At 49.4% G+C, this 21557-nt stretch overlaps 1 protein-coding gene across 4 annotated transcripts in view; it reads right to left on the reverse strand.

The window, feature by feature from the left end:
• fermt2 (FERM domain containing kindlin 2) overlaps positions 1-19178 on the reverse strand; it is a 34741-nt gene extending 15563 nt beyond the window's left edge. For 2 of the 4 annotated variants that reach the window (XM_028982190.1, XM_028982189.1), the window contains exons 1-3: positions 18977-19178; positions 16987-17144; positions 5120-5353 (exon numbers count right to left, since the gene is read on the reverse strand). In XM_028982190.1, the coding sequence (XP_028838023.1) occupies positions 5120-5353; positions 16987-17143 (391 nt within the window). In that variant the 5' untranslated portion in view covers position 17144; positions 18977-19178. Of the gene's footprint in view, positions 1-5119; positions 5354-16986; positions 17145-18976 lie in introns of those variants that run through there. The other 2 variants (XM_028982192.1, XM_028982191.1) reach the window with 1 other exon arrangement.
• Positions 19179-21557: the final 2379 nt, after the last annotated feature.

Raw genomic sequence — 21557 nt, forward strand, 5'->3', positions numbered from 1 at the left:
AGATGGTAACTCTCTCTCTCTCTCTACTCCCCTCTTCTCGCTCGGCCGTTTTACTGCAGCGTGGCTCTTCTGTGCCCTTATACAGCAATACGGGCGGCGGCTGCTGCCGAACCGTTAAAGCCGACCCAGAACGGGGAGGTGGTGATCTGCCAGCTTTGTAATATCCATCTCATTGTGGTCCACATGGGTCAAAGGTCATTCTCACGATTCTTCTTTCAGCTTTATGTTCCCAGTGGGAATGGATCTAAAGGGAGTAAAATGGAAATCTCTTTGTGTTCTGTGCGCGGATTTGAACACGTGGGTCACGTGACTAACCGGGTTCTCTCTGCCGTTCACCACAAATAAAGGTTGAGCAGATATTAGCTCAGCTGTTGGCTGTGGTTTTGAAAGCCAGACTGAGCTCTGATCCATAAACGCGGAACATTCTCATCCTGGGTCACGGTGAACCCACAGCACTCAGGATCCCGAAGTCCATCCACAACGCCGCCGGTCCATCCAGTTCCCAAACCTGCTAATCAACAGTCTGGATGCAAAGGAACAGCTGCAGCGACCAAGTCCATCATGCAAATACAAAAGTCACACCCAATGTAGCATTCACCTTCATGCAAACTTTAAACAGAAAACCCAGGCGTGGCTCGATCCTCCTAACGTCTTTCTCGCCATGACACCCAAAACGCAAAAAAAAAAAAAAAAAAAAACTTTTGTCCCAAGCTCTGTAAAAGCTATGATGAAATTGAAAGAAAAGTGAAGCGATAGTCATTGTGAAACCCTGCAGCGCAGCACACGATGACACGGTGAAATGTGTCCTCTGCTTTTGACCATCGCCCTTGGTGAGCAGTGTGCAGCCATGACAGGCGCCCGGGGAGCAGCGTGTGGGGACGGCGCTTAGTTTGAGTGCATGATGCATCACACTGGAAGCCAATAAGAAGGCAGCAGGATTTAGCTGCTGTGGAAATTAATGGAATGCTGCCCATTGAATTGTAATGGTCACTTTAGTAAACTTCGTGAGTAAACTTAGTAAACTCCCCCCCCAGGTGACGTTAATTCCCTGTGTCCAGGAGAGCTGAGACGCCTGCAGAGACGGGGGACGACCCAGGTTCCCGAACACCCTGCCACAACATGGGACAGAGGCTTTATGTTCATCAAGGAAAAGGGCAAAGAATGCAGGTCATTGTGACAGTAATGTGGCCGGTCACATGGCCTGCCAAAACCACGATACTGATACTGTGACAGGGTATGAACCAGAAGACCCAGGATCAAACCCCACTTACTACCATCGTGTCCCTGAGCAAGACACGTAACCCTGAGAGTCTCCAGGGGGGACTGTCCCTGTCACTACCAGTATTAGGGGCGTCTGATAAACGGCATAAATGTAAATATACGTTTCAGTTTTTTTTTTTTTTAGGCATGTTAACATCGACATGCACAATTCAGCAGCAACTCGTAGCTCCCCGAGCCACGTCCTTTGCAATTATGCATTTTTAATTATTTTTTTTTTTGTGTTCAAATGACAAGAAGAAGAAAAAAAAAAATGCGGTCAACATCAGGCACCACTCTTTCCATCCACTCAGACTTCAGGAAGAAGGACATTAAGCAATAAAGGCCATGAATCCCGCCATTGTGCTCGGCTCTGCAGGACACAGCCGCTTGATTGTTTAAATTTAAACAGTTATGCGCAACAGGTGACCGGGGAGTGTATGCAACTCCTACCTTAAATAGGAAATTCAATTCAAAAATGATCCGCTCCGTGCCAATTAAAGCGCCACTGAAGTGCGTGATTCAATTCAGCCCCGTAAACGGGGGACTAAAAACTGAAAATGCAATTCGTGGAAACTCGCCAATTACCAGTGCAATTTGTAATTCTTGTGCTGGAATTAAAAAAAAATTTAAATAAAAATCTACCCAGGGTGCATCGGTTTTCAGGTCAGTAGACACAGCCATAAAGTGAAGCCATGTGACTGGCTGACAATGTTAAGCAGCCAATAAACTTCAGAAAATCACCTTCCATCTGCCTTTACAAGACTTTTTTTTTTTTTTTTTTTTTTTAGGGCCCCGGGATCCAGGAGTCATGTGCAAGTCATTCTCTGTGCCCTACATTTCACATCCATCGGTAAGCGGCGGCACAGGCGACACACAGCTGAGCCGAGGACATCTGCCAGGATCACTCCACGTACGGCTGAAATTCCGCCCACCCAGCTCCGCCCACTCCGGAACAATGACACTCGCCTGCCCCGCCCAGGTCACCTGATCTTCAGGCTCCTCACACCTGCACGGCCCTCTGCAGCACGGAGGGGCCGGTGTCACCAAACACCGTCTGTTGCCAAGCGTCCTTTCGGCCATTATGCACTCGGGAACAAAAAGCCGGCGCTGGGAACCCTTGGCCGTGTCCGTAACGGCAGGAAATTCGTGCTGGCGAGATTGGGGCGAGATTGCGAGAGAGGGGCCCGTACGGCCAGAGAACCTCGCTAATTTATAGCCGTCAGCCATTTCCGCTGATTGCCTGAGGAACGCAGGCGAGTGACGGTCAGGAACCGTCGGGTTCGAACAAATCACTACTGCCTGACCAGCTGCCTTCAGAGGACGGGGAGGAGAAGAAAAAAAAGAAATCTATCGTTCTGGGGAGGAGGAGGTTCACTGGGGACGGTTTCTGTCTGGACCTCGGGCCAGTTGGACGGGACAGGAAAAAGTTCCTGTCAGAGGAGACAGGAGCCGGAGATCCAGAGCCGCGTCATCCTTTACAACGCCGGCTCGACATTTTGGTCGGACGGAACACATTTTACGGTGGTTTCATGTCGAGCGCGATACGCAGCTGCCTTTCATACGTCACAGTTTTAATATAGTAAAGCAGGGATTAGCCCACAGAATTGCTGAAGTATTACTTTCCCAAGTAACGAGTAGTAATAAGGCTGTTACGACCTAAACAGATGAAGTGAAAGTGAAGTGATTGTCATTGTGATGCATAACAAGCACAGCACACGGTGACACAACCAAACGTCCTCTGCATTTAACAAATCACCCTTGGTGAGAAGTGGGCAGCCATGACAGGGGACGGTGCTTTGCTTGGTGGCACCTCAGTTGGACCTTGGCAGTTCGGGATACGAAAACTATGAATGAACACATGTGGAGTTCTGTACTTAACAAAAAATGTGAAATAAGTGAAAACATGTTTTATATTCTAGTTTCTTTGCTCTGATTACTGCTTTGGCATTCTCTCGATGAGCTTCAAGAGGTCGTCACCTGAAATGCTTCTCCAACAGTCTTGAAGGAGTTCCCAGAGGTGTTTAGCACTTGTTGGGGTCCAGCTCACCCCAAACCATCTCGACTGGGTTCAGGTCCGGTGACTGTGGTCAGGTCTCCACTTTTTGTTAAGTACGTAACTCCACATGTGTTCATTCATAGTTTTGATGCCTTCAGTGAGAATCTACCAACGTAAATGGTCATGAAAATAAAGAAAACACGTTGAAACTTTTGGCCTGTACTGTAAAAACCAAGAACATCTTTAGCAAACAAGGTACACGCTCAACGCCACTTCGAAAATAGGGCCCATTGTTATTATTTAGTCTTCGTCACCGTAAAAAGTGAAAGAATGTTGTCCATCATAGACTTTTTTTTTTTGCCAGCATACTGGTACAAACCATACGCTAAAAATGCGGATTGAAAGGTTTGTGATTATGCAGATGTCTACAAGGTTAAGAAAAGAAGGAAACGAAATGCAACATGATGACTTTTACCTCCGTACCGAGCATCTTATGCTGACTCGTGTGAACGTAAGATGCATTTGAGGTTTAAAAGGAGGTTAAACAGATGTAAACGGTTACAGTGCTGGGATTTTAAACGTCAAACAACGTTTCGAAGAAGAAAAAAAACCCCGAAGACGTCAAGACGTGCCTCTGAACGGCGCGAAATGCGGACCTCGTGTTCCGAGCAGGAGGAATGAGGGGAATGAACTCCTCACGCCTCGCCCGCCAACTGTAAACAGAGGCAGCGCACGACCCCCGCTGCAGCCACCTTAAATTACCGCGCGACACTCCGGCACGCCGAGCGTGGGCCAAGAGCAATTTGTCCCGGACTTCTCCCCATGCGAATGCAGATTTATTACGGCAAAAGAGCAGGCGCTCCAAACTTGGAGTAAAGGAACGTTTCTGCTGCTCACGAACTACTGAGAAAATGCTTCTGCTCGCGGTTCAGGCGTATTTGCTCCGAAATATTGGCCGAAACAGAAGTTCTGTTCTCCAAAAACCAAACCGGGAAAGTCTCTAAGGACCAATAAGGAGGGAACAGGGCAGGAATTGCCTTGAGGTCTCGACGAAAATAACAATTATATATTTTTAGCCGCCGTAATGACTTGTAATCCAAACAGCGGATGTTTACATTAAAGCGAAGCGCCAACAGGTTTTAATAGGGCTGAGACGCGGCCATATTGGAAGGGCGGGTCAAAGGTCACCAGGGCTGGGCCCTCGACCACCTACCGCAAATCCCGTGCTGGAAACAACGAGAGGTATTGACAGACTAAACCCCGGCCACGGTGAGGAGAAATCCATCCGTGGCACAATTCCTGTTTGGTAAACAGGGCGCGGCGCAGCCCCGCCTGTAAGCTGGCAGGAATTTTGGTCCTAATAAAAAGGAAGGGACACATGAGGATGGGACCGTGCCTATCATTATGGTTGGACAAATAAATAGCAAACACTGAAACAAGTTGAAGATTCGAGTCTCTCCAGATCAGATGTGTTCATGAAGTAACAGGAATGTAGAGAATGGAGAGAGATGGGGGCGAAATGGAGGACATGGATGTGTGACATATTGACAGGATGGTCGAGTTTGGCTCCTCCCGCTTTTAAACTTTCCGATTCTAAAAGCATCTTCTGGGTGACAGAAATAATTAGACACCAATAAAAGGGGACCTGGATGGGTACCTTGTTCCTCCTCTCCAACATACAGATGAGGAAACAGTCGCTTCTTCTTACAAGAGTCATTATAACTAAGCCTGAGGCCAACTTCTAACATGACCTCAGCAACCAAAGTCTATTCATACCCTACTTTTAAAAATTATTACCTAAACACACACACACACACACACACACACACACACAAAGGGGACGGCGTGGCTTCGGCGACTCACTGAAGGTCTTGCAGATGTCGGACACGGCCTTGAAGACGCGGTCGGAGAAGTTGACCTTCACCTTCATGTGCTTCATGTTGGGCAGCTGCAGGCGGAGCAGCTTGTGCTGGGGCGTGAAGAGCAGCCGGGCGTCGGCCTGGATGCCGTACTTGTCCAGCGTCCAGTGTGTCTTCAGCAGCCACGTCTTCTTCTTCTCCCACCACAGAGCGTGGTCGGACCAGTCCTTCTTCACGTCTGCGGCAGAAGGAAGGAGTTTGCTCAGATAGACAAGCACATGAGAAATTAAGCAGAATTAACATGATTTATTATGTGTATAAATGGTATTATTATAATGGGAAAAAATAAACTATTATTAGCATTTAATACCAATCTAAGGTTTAATTAACCATACAAACAACTGTATTGGGTTTGATTCCCAACCAACACGAGTAAGGAAGCGGCGCCGGTTCGAATCCCGACCCGCCAAGGTGCCACTGAGTAAAAGCACCGTCCCCACACGCTGCTCCCCGGGCGCCTGTCATGGACACATTTTGTTGTCACAGTGTGCTGCGCTGCAGTGTTTCACAATGCACTTTAATTTACTTTTAACTTTAATTTAACTAGAACCCATCTAAGGCCGCGTCCACACGAGAGCGCTTTTCTCTGAAACGCGTTTCTGGGGCCCCTAAAAAAAAAAGTTTTTACCGTTCTGGTGTGGACGGGGCCCAAGGCAAGTAAAAACAAACATCAACAGGCCACGAGAGTCTAGCAAGATATTGAAACGTCAAAGTGAAGTGATTGTCATCATGAAACACTGCAGCACAGCACACGGTGACACGGTGAAATTTGTCCTCTGCATTTAACCATCACCCTTGGTGATCAGTGGCATGACAGGCGTCCGGGGAGCAGTGTGTGGGGACGGTGCTTTGCTAAGTGGCATCTTGGCAGGATCGGGATTCGAACCGGCAACCTTCTGACTACAGGGCCCCATTGCCACTTGCCCCTTATAGAGCTCAACTGTGCATGTGACTACAGTTCAACCAACCAGAGCGCAGAAGCAGAACGACACTGCGTGATGAAAGTTGGAGGTATATGATGTACACGCAGCACAAACGTTACAGTGGTCTTTCTCCCACTCTTGCTCGCCCGCTCTCCATATATTGGCACGGCGAGACGGCGACACGAACACGGAACGAGCCACAGCTCCGCGGCCGCATCTTAAAGGATGGCCAGACACCCCGGAGGCCCGCATTTAGTCGGGAGCCCAGGGTTTCCATCCGGCGCGGCTGATGTGGCATCAGCAGATGGCCCGTGGCCAAGGGTCGTATTCGACGGGGAGACGGGGGGGCTCAGGGCCCGCGAGTGAGCCGCCGCTCGCATGACGCCACCCCGATATCGGGTTAAGGCGTCGCCTTTGTTCCGGAAGGCGGTAAGGGGACACGTGGCATCGCAGACGTGTTTGTCAAGTTATAGCTGTGGGACAACAATAGTGAGGTGAGGAATGTGTGTGGGTGGGGGGGGGGCTCTCCGAGGGAAAAATCAAATCCACAGAGATCAGGAGGAACTGAAAGCAGCTGCTCTGTAGTATTACAGTAGTTTAACGCCAAGCGTGCTGCGCCTGGCCCATCCGCTTTAATCTACATTAGAACAGACGCGGTTCGTGCAGACGACATGAACAATGAAGCTTCATTCACGTTTAAGGCGAATATGCAAATGTTGCTGAAATTAGTCAAATCGGATTTATTTTAGATTACAGTGGTTGAAAGGTACATGCCTTGAAATATTAAAAATAGTAATAATATTGTGTATACACAAGGTTTTGTAAAGGTTAGCTTTACAAAAGCACATAAAATCAATAACAACTAGAAGCCAAAATTCCAGGGGAAATTTTGATGGGTCTGTCCGGGCATTGGTCACAGCTGCGGGCATGGAATTTGTAAAATGGGGCTTCTTTACTGTGCTACTGCAGTATCACTTCAAAGAAGTTTTATTTTACAAATCCGTTGTTTCTTTACGTTTGACGGTCTTCGCGTGGCGGTCTTTAACGTTCTTTAATGTTCTTTTTTGCCATTCTCAGCACAATAATAAATGGTCTGTCTTCCTGACAGACCCAATAAAAAAATAAGTATATTCTTATGAATAAAAGAAAGAATATAAGAATTAAGAATTTTTATCTAGTCTTTTTTTTTTTTTTTTTAAGAGTCTTAAATCAGGCAATTTTAGCCATGCTGTGTTTTTAATTTATAATTCTTTTTTTTTTTTTTTTTTAACCAGCGTTGTAAATACCGAATCCTGTTCTTAAGTTCTTCACCAGGCGTCCATGGCGGGCGGGAATCAGGGGTGGATGTTCCAGCTCGCAGTGATGTCACCACCAGGCATCTGGCCAACGCGGCGTAGAGGGCCGAACTCACCCACCCTCCCAAAGCAGGGTGCCCCTCCCCGTCCAGCCAGCTGTCCTACGCTCCCCGGCCGTCCGGCCTGACTCAGAGTTTCTCTTCTGCTCAGCTCAGCCGCACCGCTTCCATTTATAACCTTCATTAAAACGATGTCCCATTCGTTACCCGGCCCAGGACGCCGTGCACGTCTCCACGGCGACTCGGGAACATCACGGAAACGACCAGTCGGCAGTGATTAGTGTCCATTCTGGAATGACGGCATCAGTGAAGATGAAAAACCAGGAAAGATGCCCACTCAGGGAAAATGTACTGCAGGCATGGGTTTGCGTGATGCATGCAAGGTAGAAAGTGTGTGGGGAAGTGTCACATACGACCAGAGGATGAACACCACAAATGACGTTGGACAAGACAAAGGGGTGGCCATGATGTCCTCCTTGATCTGACAAAAACGGCTTAAACAAATATAGGAGGCTTATCTAAAAATGATTATATTTAAATCACTCTCAGTAACCTGCACACAAACTTTTATTGAATGTGAGAAGCATAGTCTCCAAAACGAGATCGGAGTTAACACTTTTTGAGGAATGTGACCTCGAACCTCAGATGAAGCATGAAAGTCCCCTTTCATTTTGATTTGCTTACACAGATATTCACAATTTGGCAAAAAAAATAAAAAAATAAATGTTTTTATGATGAGGGTATTCTGCCCTCTATTCGATGGAGTGCAATTTCTTCAGGTAGACAAATCTTACCCATTGCATCTAAAAGAATGAAATTAATTCTGTTTAAAAGTTGTTTCTGAAATATTTCATTACACACTCGCCTATGAACCAGAAGAGCCAGGTTCAAATCCCTCTTACTACCATTGTGTCCCTCAGCAAGAAACAACCCTGAGTGTCTCCAGGGGGGGCTGTCCCTGTCAATAATGATTGTTAGTCGCTCTGGATAAGGGCGTCTGGTAAATGCTGTAAATGTACACTACAAAATTTGAATGCCCACAATGTGCGTTTTTGATTCTTGGCAAAGTGACCGAATTGTTCTTGTGGTTTTTCCACACGGTGGTGGCAAATTCATCCTGTGCCTTCCAGCCACAACCACCTCATCCATCATCAGTGGGTTCCCATGGCGACTTCCGACCAGATGCCCTTCCACTCGTACACATAGAGCGACCGAGTGACAGGGGACTGTTGACACAGCACCCATCACCAGTGGAGCAGCATGGAACCCGGTCACAACTGACAACACAGACAACACACTACAGGAAGAAGCTGAACATAGAAATCATAAATTCATACATTTATCAGACGCCCTAATCCAGAGCGATTTACAATCAGTAGTTACAGGGACAGTCCCCCTGGAGCAACTACCGGTTAAGTGTCTTGCTCAGGGACACAATGGTAGTAAGTGGGTTTTGAACCTGGGTCTTCTGGTTCATAGACGAGTGTGTTTCCCACTAGGCTACCACCACCCATAAACACCCATACATAAACGTAGAATCAGAGATATGCTTCGTTTAGAGGCAATCGGTCAGAGGATCAATGGGCACGATTCAATAAAAGATGTGGCCACAGATTAGAGCTATTCACATCCAGTATCCATACAACACATTACATACAGAGATAAACGTACTGGCCCAGTGACCCCCTCTTCCCAACAAGCAGCATCTTCAGGCCGAGATGACAATCAAGAAGCACTTGCACTTTTAATGTAGAATTTTCTCTTGTTTTAATTTCGGCTCAGGGAAGCACCTTAAGCACCAACACACCTTCCGTGTAGAATTGTGCTTCAGATAAAGAACTTTATGGTAACCAGATTGTTATTTGATAATTTGCAATTTTCATAGTCAATTTTGCCTATATGGACAGCGATTTAAAAAGGAGAAATAAATGACATGTTAAACCATGTTGTTAGATGCTATGCCGTCAAAAATTTGGTGCACCTAACTTTGGTGCTGGAAGTGCACCAGCGCAACACGTCAGCGTCGAGCTACGGCTGCCATTGCTGTACATTGGTAGGTCGCTGCTTGTAATATGTACATGTAAATATATACACACAGCAACCCGCACCGGTCCTCCGCCCTCCTTCCCAGCATCACGCTCGCGCACCGCGAGGGAAGTCGACCCAGCAACCGTCTATCAAAGGACCCCAATAAAGGCCAGTAATTCAATCTGCTGCGGCCCAATGGCACCGCGCCTCTAAAAATACGCCCCCCCCCCCCCCCCCCCCCCATCCTCCCGGGAGCTGACGTAATGCAGAGTCCAAATGAGGGCTAAGTAATTGGCCGTGTTTTAACGGCGTCCCAGAGTCCTTCGGGAGGCTGGGCGGGGGGGTGGTGGGGCAGGTTCATCCACCTCCTCCAATGAAGCACCAACCAGTCCTGGCCACGCATGCACGCCCGCATGAATATTCGAGTGTGAATAGCGCCATGTCTGCAGCGGTCCCTCCTCCACCTGCCCATGCGTTTATGAGGGACGGGCCGCAGGGGACGGGGCGACCCGGCCAGGGAGGGTGGAGGACAGCAAAAACAAATCGCCCCGTAATTGTGTGAACGGCCGAAGTGTTTGCGCAGCTGACAATTCCACATATGCGCCGGCTTCGGGGGCGGAGCAGGCGCAGCGCAGGCGCCCAGTTTCGCCATTAAAACCAGATAGAGAAAAAACAGTAAACCATAGAAAATCCATAAGAAACCGAAGGACAGTCCAAGCCCAGAATGGACGTCCATTATCATCTATTTCCACCTTCCATTATGTTCCTGTAACAGATGCGACTGGAACATTACAGGCCGCTCTTTACAGAGAGAGAGAGAGAGAGAGAGAGAGAGGGGTTGGGATGAACTGATTAAATCATAAAATACACCCTGTCACACGCTGAAGCAGCGTTTCCTTGGTGACGGCCCATGACGTGGCGGGATGGCCGTGTTTTTAGTGGAAACAGACACGCGTGTGTGTGTGTGTGTTTTCACTCTGGATGCCGTGCGGAAAATGCACAACAACCATAAGGTCGATGCCGTGCGAGGCGTATTTTTTATTTTTTTATTACGGGGAGCCTCGATCGATCTGGGGCAAAATTTATTGAGCATTTATTGCAGCTGAGGAACTAGAATTAGAACCGTAGGAGCCCATCTAGCACAGAACAGAATGAACGAGGACATTGCAGCGCTTCGTTTTGCAGCTTCACGTTGCTCCACTCATCCCAGGCAGAGATATTCATGTGTTTTTTAATGATTTATACGGAAGACAAAAAGTACCGTTTGAGCAGGGTACAAGGACAAACCGCTTCCGGAACATTCATCAGCCCGCAGGGGAGACGTCATGTTCTCAGTGTAAACCTTCACTAACTGTGCACCTTACAGACCAGCAGACGGTCTTCTTCAACCTCGAGGTCCACAGGTCCAGCTGACAACCACACGCCTCCGAACGCAACGTGTTCACGTCGATAGACTGTTGAACAGCGGGACCGCGAGTCGGCGGGGGAGGGGCGCGGCGACCGTGAACCCTCCTCTGGGTGACCCTGAATCGGGACAAGACACTCAAACTCGAGACGGCCTCAAAATCTCGTCCTCAGACCATCCGCTCTCAGCCTGATGAGGGGGGTGTCTCCATGTGACCTGTTTATGGGGTGGGGGGTGCATCTCAGCCCGAAGATTACCGGCGGAGCCTGGTGGATCTCCGCGGCTTCGCCAGACACCTGGCAGCTGTCTGTTGGCACAGAGCTCACCTGTAGTCTTTGGACGGATCAGGCCAGCTTAGGTCCGGGCGGACTGGATCCACAAGGCCAATCTCTGCTTTAGCCTTGGCATGGAGCAAGCAGGAGGAACCAACGTGGGTCTGACGCAGCCGGGTGAAGGGCTTCACCGCGACCCCAACCCAAGCATGCAGAGGCGAACGTCCTTGACGGTAAACATCACCGGTTCTTAAGCCAACATGAAGATCTTTCAGAACTAAAGAACGGTGCTTCAGTACAGAACTGTGGCTAGAAGGTGGCTTCAACTGTGGCTTGGACTCTGGACCAGTTTCTGGTCTCGGGTTCTGATTGAATTATCAACGAATGAATAAATGGCGCATACGACGTTTTCTTTCTACCGAAATCCCGACGACCATAAACGGCGTCAAGCGAGCGGCACTCGAACGCAGCAACAAAGTGCAGCACAAACGCATATGGTGTTCAGAGGGCGTTCGTTTTGATCGTCCGTGTGGTCGGGGCCCTGTCGGTGCCGGCACCCCTTTTTACACCGCCGCCAGAACATCACCAAGTAACGTCATTATCACAGAATCGATTACGTTCTGCACTGCACCCATGCAGAATCGTCCACGTCTGCATCGCGATGCATCGATTGTGTGATTCATTTCAACACCCATAGTTATTAGTTATTTTTTCTACATTTTACTCTTATCAATGTCCAATATAAAAACAATCAACAGAGACTGTGCCAAACTGGCACGTTCTAAAAGTTCTGAAAGTGCAGTTTCGAAGGACATGAACTGCATATAAAAGGCTATTGTTCCACGGGTTATTCTTGTAGCCCCTTATAAACAACACACACACAATCATATTTGTGTCATAATTTGTGTCATATGTGTGTCCAGAGTTTTATACAATTACAGGCTGAGGCCGAACAATCACATTACACAAAATACCCACCCAGAGCACAGTGCCGAGACCCCCCTACTCCATCTCTACAAAGCTGACTGTCGCCCCACGGCAAACGAGTGGACATTAAAGACAAAAACCACCACACGCGACCACGAGCGTCCCAATGGACCATGTCACCAACACTCAGAACTGTACTCACAAGAGCAACAATGACACACGAGCAGACTTGCCACGTCCACTTGGATATATTGCAGTATTTACACTGAACATCGTAAACTAGCCAAGTGGACGATAAGCTAGAAAACCAAAATACGCCGGTTGTGAAGCAACAGCAGGTGGTGAAAAGTGCTGAAAAGTATAAAAATAAGTAAAAAATGTTTTTGAACTTTTCTTAAATTAAACTCAAGTAAAAGTACCCACCTAAAAAAAAAACTACTAGAAAAAGGACCATTTAAATGTACTTTGAGTAAAAGTTACATTTACGGCATTTATCAGATGCCCTTATCCAGAGCGACTTACAATCAGTAGTTGCAGGGACAGTCCCCCCCTGGAGACACTCAGGGTTAAGTGTCTTGCTCAGGGACACAATGGTAGTAAGTGGGATTTGAACCTGGGTCTTCTGGTTCATAGGCGAGTGCGTTACCCACTAGGCTACCACCACCCCAGGTAGGCTGAAGGTGTGCAAATAGGTGGAGTCAAAGTATAAAGTGACAAAGTATAACTAGGTAAATGTGCAAGGTAAAGAGTTAAAAATTAAATTAAAGGTTAAAAGTTTGTCTGTCTCTCGTAAAGTTACTTAGCTACTTTCAATTACTTATAAAGACCACTTTGATCCAGCGCCACAGTGAGATTTCCCAGGATGCAAAGTTTCGGTGTCTGTAGCTTTAAATGCTAATGAGGAGGAGAGCGGCCTACAGAAGTTGAGGCGGAAATGATGCAGAAATGACGTCATAAACACCGTTCACCGACCACAATGTTTGGCGCAGACAGGAAGTCGCGTCGGGGTTTTTCCAGAAAAATATTAAATTGAGCCACTGGTTCTTCAGAGGCTCAAACCACCAGGCGGCCAGAGAGCTGCTGAACCGAAAATGTACAAGATATTAATACACTGTTATCTATGCCATAGAAACACACCACTAAGCTGCTGCAGGCTAGAGCGTTGTGCAATGTGCCGGTTCACCGCGGTGCACGAGAAAGACAGACAAACTTTTAACTTAATTTAATTTTTAACTCTTTTTACCTTACACATTTACCTAGTTATACTTTGTCACTTTATACTTTGACCACCTATTTGCACACCTTCAGCCTACCTGTTACACATATTTTATGTTTTAGGTTAAAGACATAAAGGTGTAATATTTGGTTAAGTTTACGATAGTTGCATATTGGTTCATTGTTTACTTGCAATATTTGCAATACTGTGGTCTGCAGCAGTCGCTAAAAGCATTTCACTGCATATCATACCGTGTATGACTGTGTATGTGACAAATAAAATTTGAATTTGGAAAAAAACACATTGGAACTCCATGCAGCGCTAGTTATTGACTTAATAGTGTAATTGTGTAACGTCTCCTCAATACAGTTAAACTGGGACGAAAAAAATAAAAAATACAACCTACATTCACTTCAAACTGAAATATTCTTCTTCTTATTATTCTTCTTATCGTTTGGTAAATGGTCGCCCCCATGACAACGCTGACACTCGGTAAAATGGAACACACGAGCACGAACCCGGGCTTCGGCAAACCGGCGCACGGAAAATCCCAGCAGGATTTGGTCCGTGCGACAGGAAAGTGCGGAATTGGGAAGGGCTCCTACTTAGCCTAACTACTTCCCATCTAATAGATTAAAGTGGGCCGAGGAGCAGCGCCTGCTGCACCACGCAGGACGGCAAGTCAGCTTCACCGCAGACAAGATACTCTGCCCGGGCAGGAAGACCTGCGTTACGTTTTATATTATAAAATGCAAATGAGACACCACATGAGAAAAATCTGCATTGTCATTTTTTTCAAATCTATTGTGAACATAAACCCCGGTTAAGGTGGAGGAGCCATAGAAATCGTGAATTCCGGCACGCCTGCCGTGAACTCCCAGAAAGCCTCTAATCACGGCGACAGGGTCGAGGGTAGAAGAAAAAAATAAAATAAATAAGTGCACGGGAAGCCACACATCCTGTGCTAAATCACGACTGCTTCCTCACAAGCTCTGCTCCATTGTCAGCAGCGGCCCATCTTCCCCCTAGCTGGCCAAACGCGGCCCGCGGCGATATTTCCTCTCGCGACTACGGTTCGTTATAAAATGGCATCACGGCGACTTTTCACCGTACAAGTCAAACTCTACGTTGTGTTGTGTCCCGAAAAAGGTGAGAGATGTGTTTCTGTTTTCTCGTTCCATCATACAACACACAACATTGGTGGGAGCGGTGGCCTAGCGGTTCAGGAAGCGGCCCGGTGATCAGAAGGTTGCCGGTTCGAATCCCGATCCGCCGAGGTGCCACCGACCCCACACGCTGCTCCCCGGGCGCCTGTCATGGCCGCCCACTGCTCACTCAGGGTGATGGGTTAAATGCAGAGGACACATTTCACTGTGTGCACCGTGTGACAATCATTTCGCTTATTTACATTTATCTAACAGCTGGAGAAAAAAAAATGGTCTGGTCTAAAAAAGGGAACAACTCTGCAAAACCCCGGAATGTTGAAGGGAGAGCGAGGGCTGGAGCAGGCTGCAGAAAATGCCGGAATGACGGCATCATCCAGGGAACATGCCAAACGCCGGGAGTCATTTCCTGCTCGACTTGTATGGAACTCTATTGGCACGCCCCCCCCCCGTCCCTCCGGCTATGTCCCGGGGGGGTGAGAGGGATCTTGCAGTGGAGGGCGGTGAGCCGGCGTCCATTTTTAAAAACGGGCAAAACGTCAGGCAACAAGGCCTCGCCTCGCAACAGGAAGTGGCGCCGCCCGCGGCCAAACAGGCCCCCTGTAGAACCCGAAAGGAGCACAATTCCCAGGTATTCCCAGCGCACGGCCATTAACGCCCCCCCCCTCACGCACACGTTTAATACGGGACAAAGTGCCCTTAAAAGCGCCGGGCCTGCCAACGGAAAATCGTTAAGGACGACGCGGCCTCTGAGGCGACGGGGCGTAATCGGTGCGTCTTAAATAAAGCGGCCGCGCAGAGCCGTGCCGGAAGCGGCGGCTGGGATCAATAAGAAAGAGCTTTCCTGGCATTCCCCCCTCCGGGCCATTAAAACCAGCGTGTGGCGGCCCGGTTGAAAAAAGGTGGAGATTTAGAGGGAGGCGGGACGGTCCCGCGGATGTACCCCGGGAAACGTCGACTCAGGATCGTGGACAGCGGGGTTTTTTTTTTTTGCCGGGGGAGGGGGACGTGTGACATTTACGCACGTCGAGCGGCAGCACAGAGGGCCTTTCACAGAGCCCCCGGCTCCAGGAGCAAACCCAGGCCGCCGCGTGAGTGCCGGCTCCGCCCATGCCCCCCCCCCCCCCCCCCCCCCCCCCCCCGCGGTGTCCCACGTGACCGCCGCCTGATCCAAAACATGCCACAATGTCACAGGCAAGGGTAGGGGACAGATAAAACAGAGCTGTTTCACGGACACTAAAACCTACTCTGCACTGTCCAGCTCCTCCAAACGTGGACGTCTCCACCTCTACAACTGTAGGACTTTTCCCTCTTCTTGGACAAATTTACATTTACAGCATTTACCAGACGCCCTTATCCAGAGCGACTTACAATCAGTAGTTACAGGGACAGTCCCCCCCTGGAGACACTCAGGGTTAAGTGTCTTGCTCAGGGACACAATGGTAGTAAGTGGGATTTGAACCCGGGTCTTCTGGTTCGTAGGCGAGTGTGTTACCCGCTAGGCTACTACCGCCCTCACCAGCCCTGCACTGGCTCACTCTACCCTGGAAGGGCGTCCCTCTCTCTATCACTCCTTCCCGAGGTTCCTTCCTTTCTTTTATTTCCTCTCTCCTGGAGTTTTTCCTTGTGTGCAGAAGGGTCAAGTGTGTGTGTGTGTGTGAGTGGGGGGGGAGGGGGACATGGAGACACACTGTATGTGATGTCGGGCTCCATAAGAAATAAACGCTGTTGTTGATTCCCGAATGGCCGCGGGAGGAACGGCCGCCTGAATCGGTTTGCCAAATGAATGGCGGCCTCCCGCTGGGTTTCCGTCGCAGCTGCGTGCGAGTAGCGGCGACGTGTGACGTTTGACTTGTTTATCAGGGTTTGGCATCGAGTCTGTCACCTCCCCGGCGGGCCGCGGGACCCGGCAGGAAGTGGGAACGTCTCCCGCTCAGGTAGGCGCGCTCCCAGGAGGCCGAGTTAATGATTAGCACGTGCGCCCTCGGCTCGCCGGGCCCGTTCGCACGTGTCCCGCTCGCTCGGCGCGTCCCCCATGCGTCCCGGCAACCACGCACCCCCCCCCCCGCCGTCCAGAAAAGCCGGATTCAAATTAAAAATTAACTCCGTAAAACTACCCGGGTGTCAACGTCGGAATTCAGGCTGAATGACGGTGACCTGGGACGGCACCTGGTGGACAACCGAGAGGCATCTGCATCACGCCCCTCAGATGCCTCCACGAGCATTCACATTTACAGCATTTACCAGACGCCCTTGTCCAGAGCGACTTACAATCAGTAGTTACAGGGACAGTCCCCCCCTGGAGACACTCAGGGTTAAGTGTCCTGCTCAGGGACACAATGGTAGTGAGTGGGATTTGAACCTGGGTCTTCTGGTTCACAGGCGAGTGTGTTACCCACTAGGTTACTACCACCGAGCAGACTCCCCCAACCAACAGAAGAGCCCTAGCATGTGGAGAGGAAGGAGGACCTCCGGCGTTCCCAGCCGGCACGAAGCCGAGGAACTTCGCCAGGCTGCTCTTACCGAGCTCCTCCACCAGCCTCAGCATGACCCCGCCGATGTGGATCTCCCCGGTCACCCTCAGCGACACGTCCTTGTTGAGGTCCGTCACGTGCATCTTCAGCTCCCACGTGCCATCGGCGTAACAGCCATCGGGCATCCGTATACCGTCCAGCGCCATCCTGCCAAACACAGGAGTGGCCGGTCAGTCAGTGTAGATCACAGCTACAAATCATGGAATCAATGGTGGTCGGTGCTGGAACTGGTGGAGACCAGAAGAGGAACAAAATGCACTGAGCAGCAGTAAAACGGATCGATTGGCATAAAGAGCCGGTGTGGTGTAGGTGTGGAGTAGAGAGCCGGTGTAGGCGTGGAGTAAAGAGCCGGTGTAGGTGTAGGTGTGGAGTAAAGAGACGGTGTGGTGTAGGTGTGGAGTAGAGAGCCGGTGTAGGTGTGGAGTAGAGAGCCGGTGTAGGTGTGGAGTAGAGAGCCGGTGTAGGTGTAGGTGTGGAGTAGAGAGCCGGTGTGGTGTAGGTGTGGAGTAGAGAGCCGGTGTGGTGTAGGTGTGGAGTAAAGAGCCGGTGTAGGTGTGGAGTAAAGAGCCGGTGTAGGTGTGGATTAAAGAGCCGGTGTAGGTGTAGGTGTGGATTAAAGAGCCGGTGTAGGTGTAGGTGTGGAGTAAAGAGCCGGTGTAGGTGTAGGTGTGGAGTAAAGAGCCGGTGTGGGTGTAGGTGTGGAGTAGAGAGCCGGTGTAGGTGTAGAGTAGAGAGCCGGTGTGGGTGTGGAGTAGAGAGCCGGTGTGGGTGTAGGTGTGGAGTAGAGAGCCGGTGTAGGTGTGGAGTAGAGAGCCGGTGTAGGTGTGGAGTAGAGAGCCGGTGTAGGTGTAGGTGTGGGAGTAGAGAGCCGGTGTAGGTGTAGGTGTGGAGTAGAGAGCCGGTGTAGGTGTAGGTGTGGAGTAGAGAGCCGGTGTAGGTGTAGGTGTGGAGTAGAGAGCCGGTGTAGGTGTAGGTGTGGAGTAGAGAGCCGGTGTGGTGTAGGTGTGGAGTAGAGAGCCGGTGTGGTGTAGGTGTGGAGTAGAGGGCCGGTGTAGGTGTGGAGTAAAGAGCCGGTGTGGTGTAGGTGTGGAGTAAAGAGCCGGTGTAGGTGTAGGTGTGGAGTAGAGGGCCGGTGTAGGTGTGTAGTAGAGGGCCGGTGTAGGTGTAGGTGTGGAGTAAAGAGCCGGTGTAGGTGTAGGTGTGGAGTAAAGAGCCGGTGTGGTGTAGGTGTGGAGTAGAGAGCCGGTGTAGGTGTAGGTGTGGAGTAGAGAGCCGGTGTAGGTGTAGGTGTGGAGTAGAGAGCCGGTGTAGGTGTAGGTGTGGAGTAGAGGGCCGGTGTGGTGTAGGTGTGGAGTAGAGAGCCGGTGTGGTGTAGGTGTGGAGTAGAGAGCCGGTGTAGGTGTGGAGTAGAGAGCCGGTGTAGGTGTGGAGTAAAGAGCCGGTGTAGGTGTAGGTGTGGAGTAGAGGGCCGGTGTAGGTGTGGAGTAGAGGGCCGGTGTAGGTGTGGAGTAGAGGGCCGGTGTAGGTGTAGGTGTGGAGTAAAGAGCCGGTGTGGTGTAGGTGTGGAGTAGAGAGCCGGTGTAGGTGTAGGTGTGGAGTAGAGAGCCGGTGTAGGTGTAGGTGTGGAGTAGAGAGCCGGTGTAGGTGTGGAGTAGAGAGTGTGGCTTTCTCTCCCGCCGCACTTTATCTAACGGTAAAGAGGAATGAGAAACGTGTGGCCGGTTGCGTAAGCGGCGCTGTGAATGAGGAGTCTCTCTCTCTCTCTCTCTCTCTCTCTCTCTCTCTCTCTCTCTCCGGGATCGGACCCGGGACTTTAGTCTCCGGAAAGTTGTTCAACTCGCCAACAGTGAAACAAAAGGCCGCCGAGTGGTTTCTGCGAGAAGCCGGAGCTCCGGCGGTACTGCGCAAAAGAAACGCGGAGGAGAGAGAGAGAGAGAGAGAGAGAGAGAGGAAAATACGAGTGAACAGCGGTCACTTACCTTCACTAATAAGACCGAAATCAGCTCTCAAACTTCCGAAGCTTCAGCGCGCAACAAGTTCAGCAAACTCATGCGGTCCAACCGAGGGGACAAACGCGCCCAGCGAGTCCCGGAAAAAAAGAAGTATCCCGAACCGTCTCCCCGGCCTCTGGGCTAATGGAGTCCGGCGGCCGTCCCTCTCCCTCTCTGTCTCTCTCCTTCTCCCTCTCCCTCTCTCTCTCTCTCTCTCTCTCCCTCTCTCTCCTCAGTCCCTCTCTCTCGCTCTCCCTCCCCTCAGTCCCTCTCTCTCTCTCTCCCTCCCCTCAGTCCCTCTCTCTCTCTCTCCCCTCAGTCCCTCTCTCTCTCTCCTCCCCCCATCACCCCCTTCTCTCACCCTCTCCCCCCTCCGTCCCACTCTCTCTCTCTCTCTCTCCCTCTCTCTCTCCGGGAGATTACGTCACCGCTCCGACGCGACTTTTCCTTTTCGGCGCTGCGGCTGCGTCTCTGAGCGCGGAGCGACGGGCCCATTTTTATTTTTGGTCTTTTTTTTTGTCTTTTACGCGTTTTAATGCTTATGCGTGCGGATTGTAATGTGCACTTATTAGTGACCAACCATCGCTATTATTATAATTATTATTAATGGCCGCGGGCCTGTCCGTGCTGGTGGGTTTGCGGCCCGGGGAGACCCGGTCGCCGCCGCCGCTGCCATTTAAGGAAACAGCGCCGATATTACGGCGGTACATCCGGGGAATTCAGGCGTCCGAGTTTTATTCCCGCGCCCATCATTTACAGCAACACTGCAGACCTTTATTTAACAATTTCGTTATTTGCTCATTTAAAATGAATGGTCTGTACGAACGTATACAAATAGGACCGACGCCGTACTTCGTTGGTTAGATTTTAAAGTTAAAAGTGAACAAAATGGCAGTTTTTACTTGACAAATCCTTACATGGTTTGTAAGCTGGTTCTGTAATCTTACATGCATTTTCTTTTTATTCCCTCATCTGAAATCTTGATAATGTGAAATCTGAGTAATGTTAATAATAAAAACACACACACACTGATGTATTAGTATGAACACAAGTGGATGGAGTTGCGCATAAGGAATGAAAAACTACAGGGGGGGGTAGTATATTTTCGATGGAATCAGAGTAATACCCTTTTCTTTTTTTTATTATTCTCCATTAGGTCTTCTCCCCCTCCTGGCTGTCTCCTGGCTTCCACGGAACGGGACCCAGGCCAGCTGAGGAATTTGGGCAGGAGCTTTGGTCCGCATCAAAGCGATTTATAACCCCTCTCCCCGCTGCCGTGACCCCTGCTCCGACTCTGGCAACACAGCCATTGCCTTTTATAGGCTCTGTTTTAATTGTGCTGTAAACAGCGAGTGTGATGTAGTGCAGGGGAGTGAAATGGCTCTTCATACGTGCAGGCTGACATCACAGTCATCCTAAAGGAATCAGCCACAGGAATCTGCCATTTTCAGGCCGGTTCAGGTCAGATCAACTTGAAAAAGGGCAAAAGGAAATGTGAAAATATTCTTTTTAAAGCTCTTCAGCCTGGGCACACATTTCAAATACATGTATTTAAAATCTAAACTATTTCCAATACAAAAAGCTGACCTCCAAGAAAGCACCCCCCCTTTCTTTTATTGGAATCGAATTGCATATGGTTTACACGTTTTGCTGTTCCCCAGTTAAACGCAGATTTTCCAGTACATGTTGCCAAATCAGACTACACGATCAAGCCAGAAAAAAAAAAAACAAATGCAAGAAAGCCATAGCAAAGAAGGCCGACATCCGTGACTCGGTTCACCGCAAACCTAAAGCCAATGTCTGGCCTCTCCAGAAGTAGCCAAAAGCACGCAACATCCCGTCAAGCCTGAATTATAACGCGTTATAATACGCACATCTGGCAACGCAGCCGCTCGCTCGCCCGCCCGCCTTCCGTGGAAGGAGCGCGTTTGGAAACCCACAATGCACCGCGCGTTAGCATTAGCCATTAGCTTTGAAACGTATGCTTTCGACGAACGTCAGCCCGACATCAATTAACGGTCAATTAACTAGGATTAACTAGGCATCCGCGTTGATTCGAAATGTTCTGTTTAGGTACATCATCTTTAACCTTATATTAAGATAAAGGGTCAATATATCTTATTTTATACACGAGTCACGTGGTTTCCAATTGGTGTTTGTTACTTATCTGATCTAGAGAAAACGCTTTACCTGAACAAGAACATTGTGTACAAAAGAGGGGGGAAAACCCATAAATGCATGGTTTTAAAACCAGAACCAGTGACATGTGCATGTACAGTAATGTACATTACTCTGTAGGGGCTGAGAGTAGCGTTCGATTAAGTCATGCGCCCCTAGCTCACGCAGTAAAGTCTTCTTCTTCCTTGAACCTGGGTCTTCAGGTTCATAGGCGAGTGTCTCAGCCACTAGGCTACTACCACCCTGTAATCTGTAACACATGACACCAATCTCATTTAGACATTTAGATTCCATTGAAAGTGGACATCAATAAAGGCCTTGCGTTCTGAGAGATGCAAAATGGCAGATCAAGTAAAATAAATAATGGTTACGTAGTAACCAAAACAGTAAG

This window comes from Denticeps clupeoides, chromosome 1 (assembly GCF_900700375.1).
Source record: "Denticeps clupeoides chromosome 1, fDenClu1.1, whole genome shotgun sequence".
NCBI classification, from domain to species: Eukaryota; Metazoa; Chordata; class Actinopteri; order Clupeiformes; family Denticipitidae; genus Denticeps; species Denticeps clupeoides.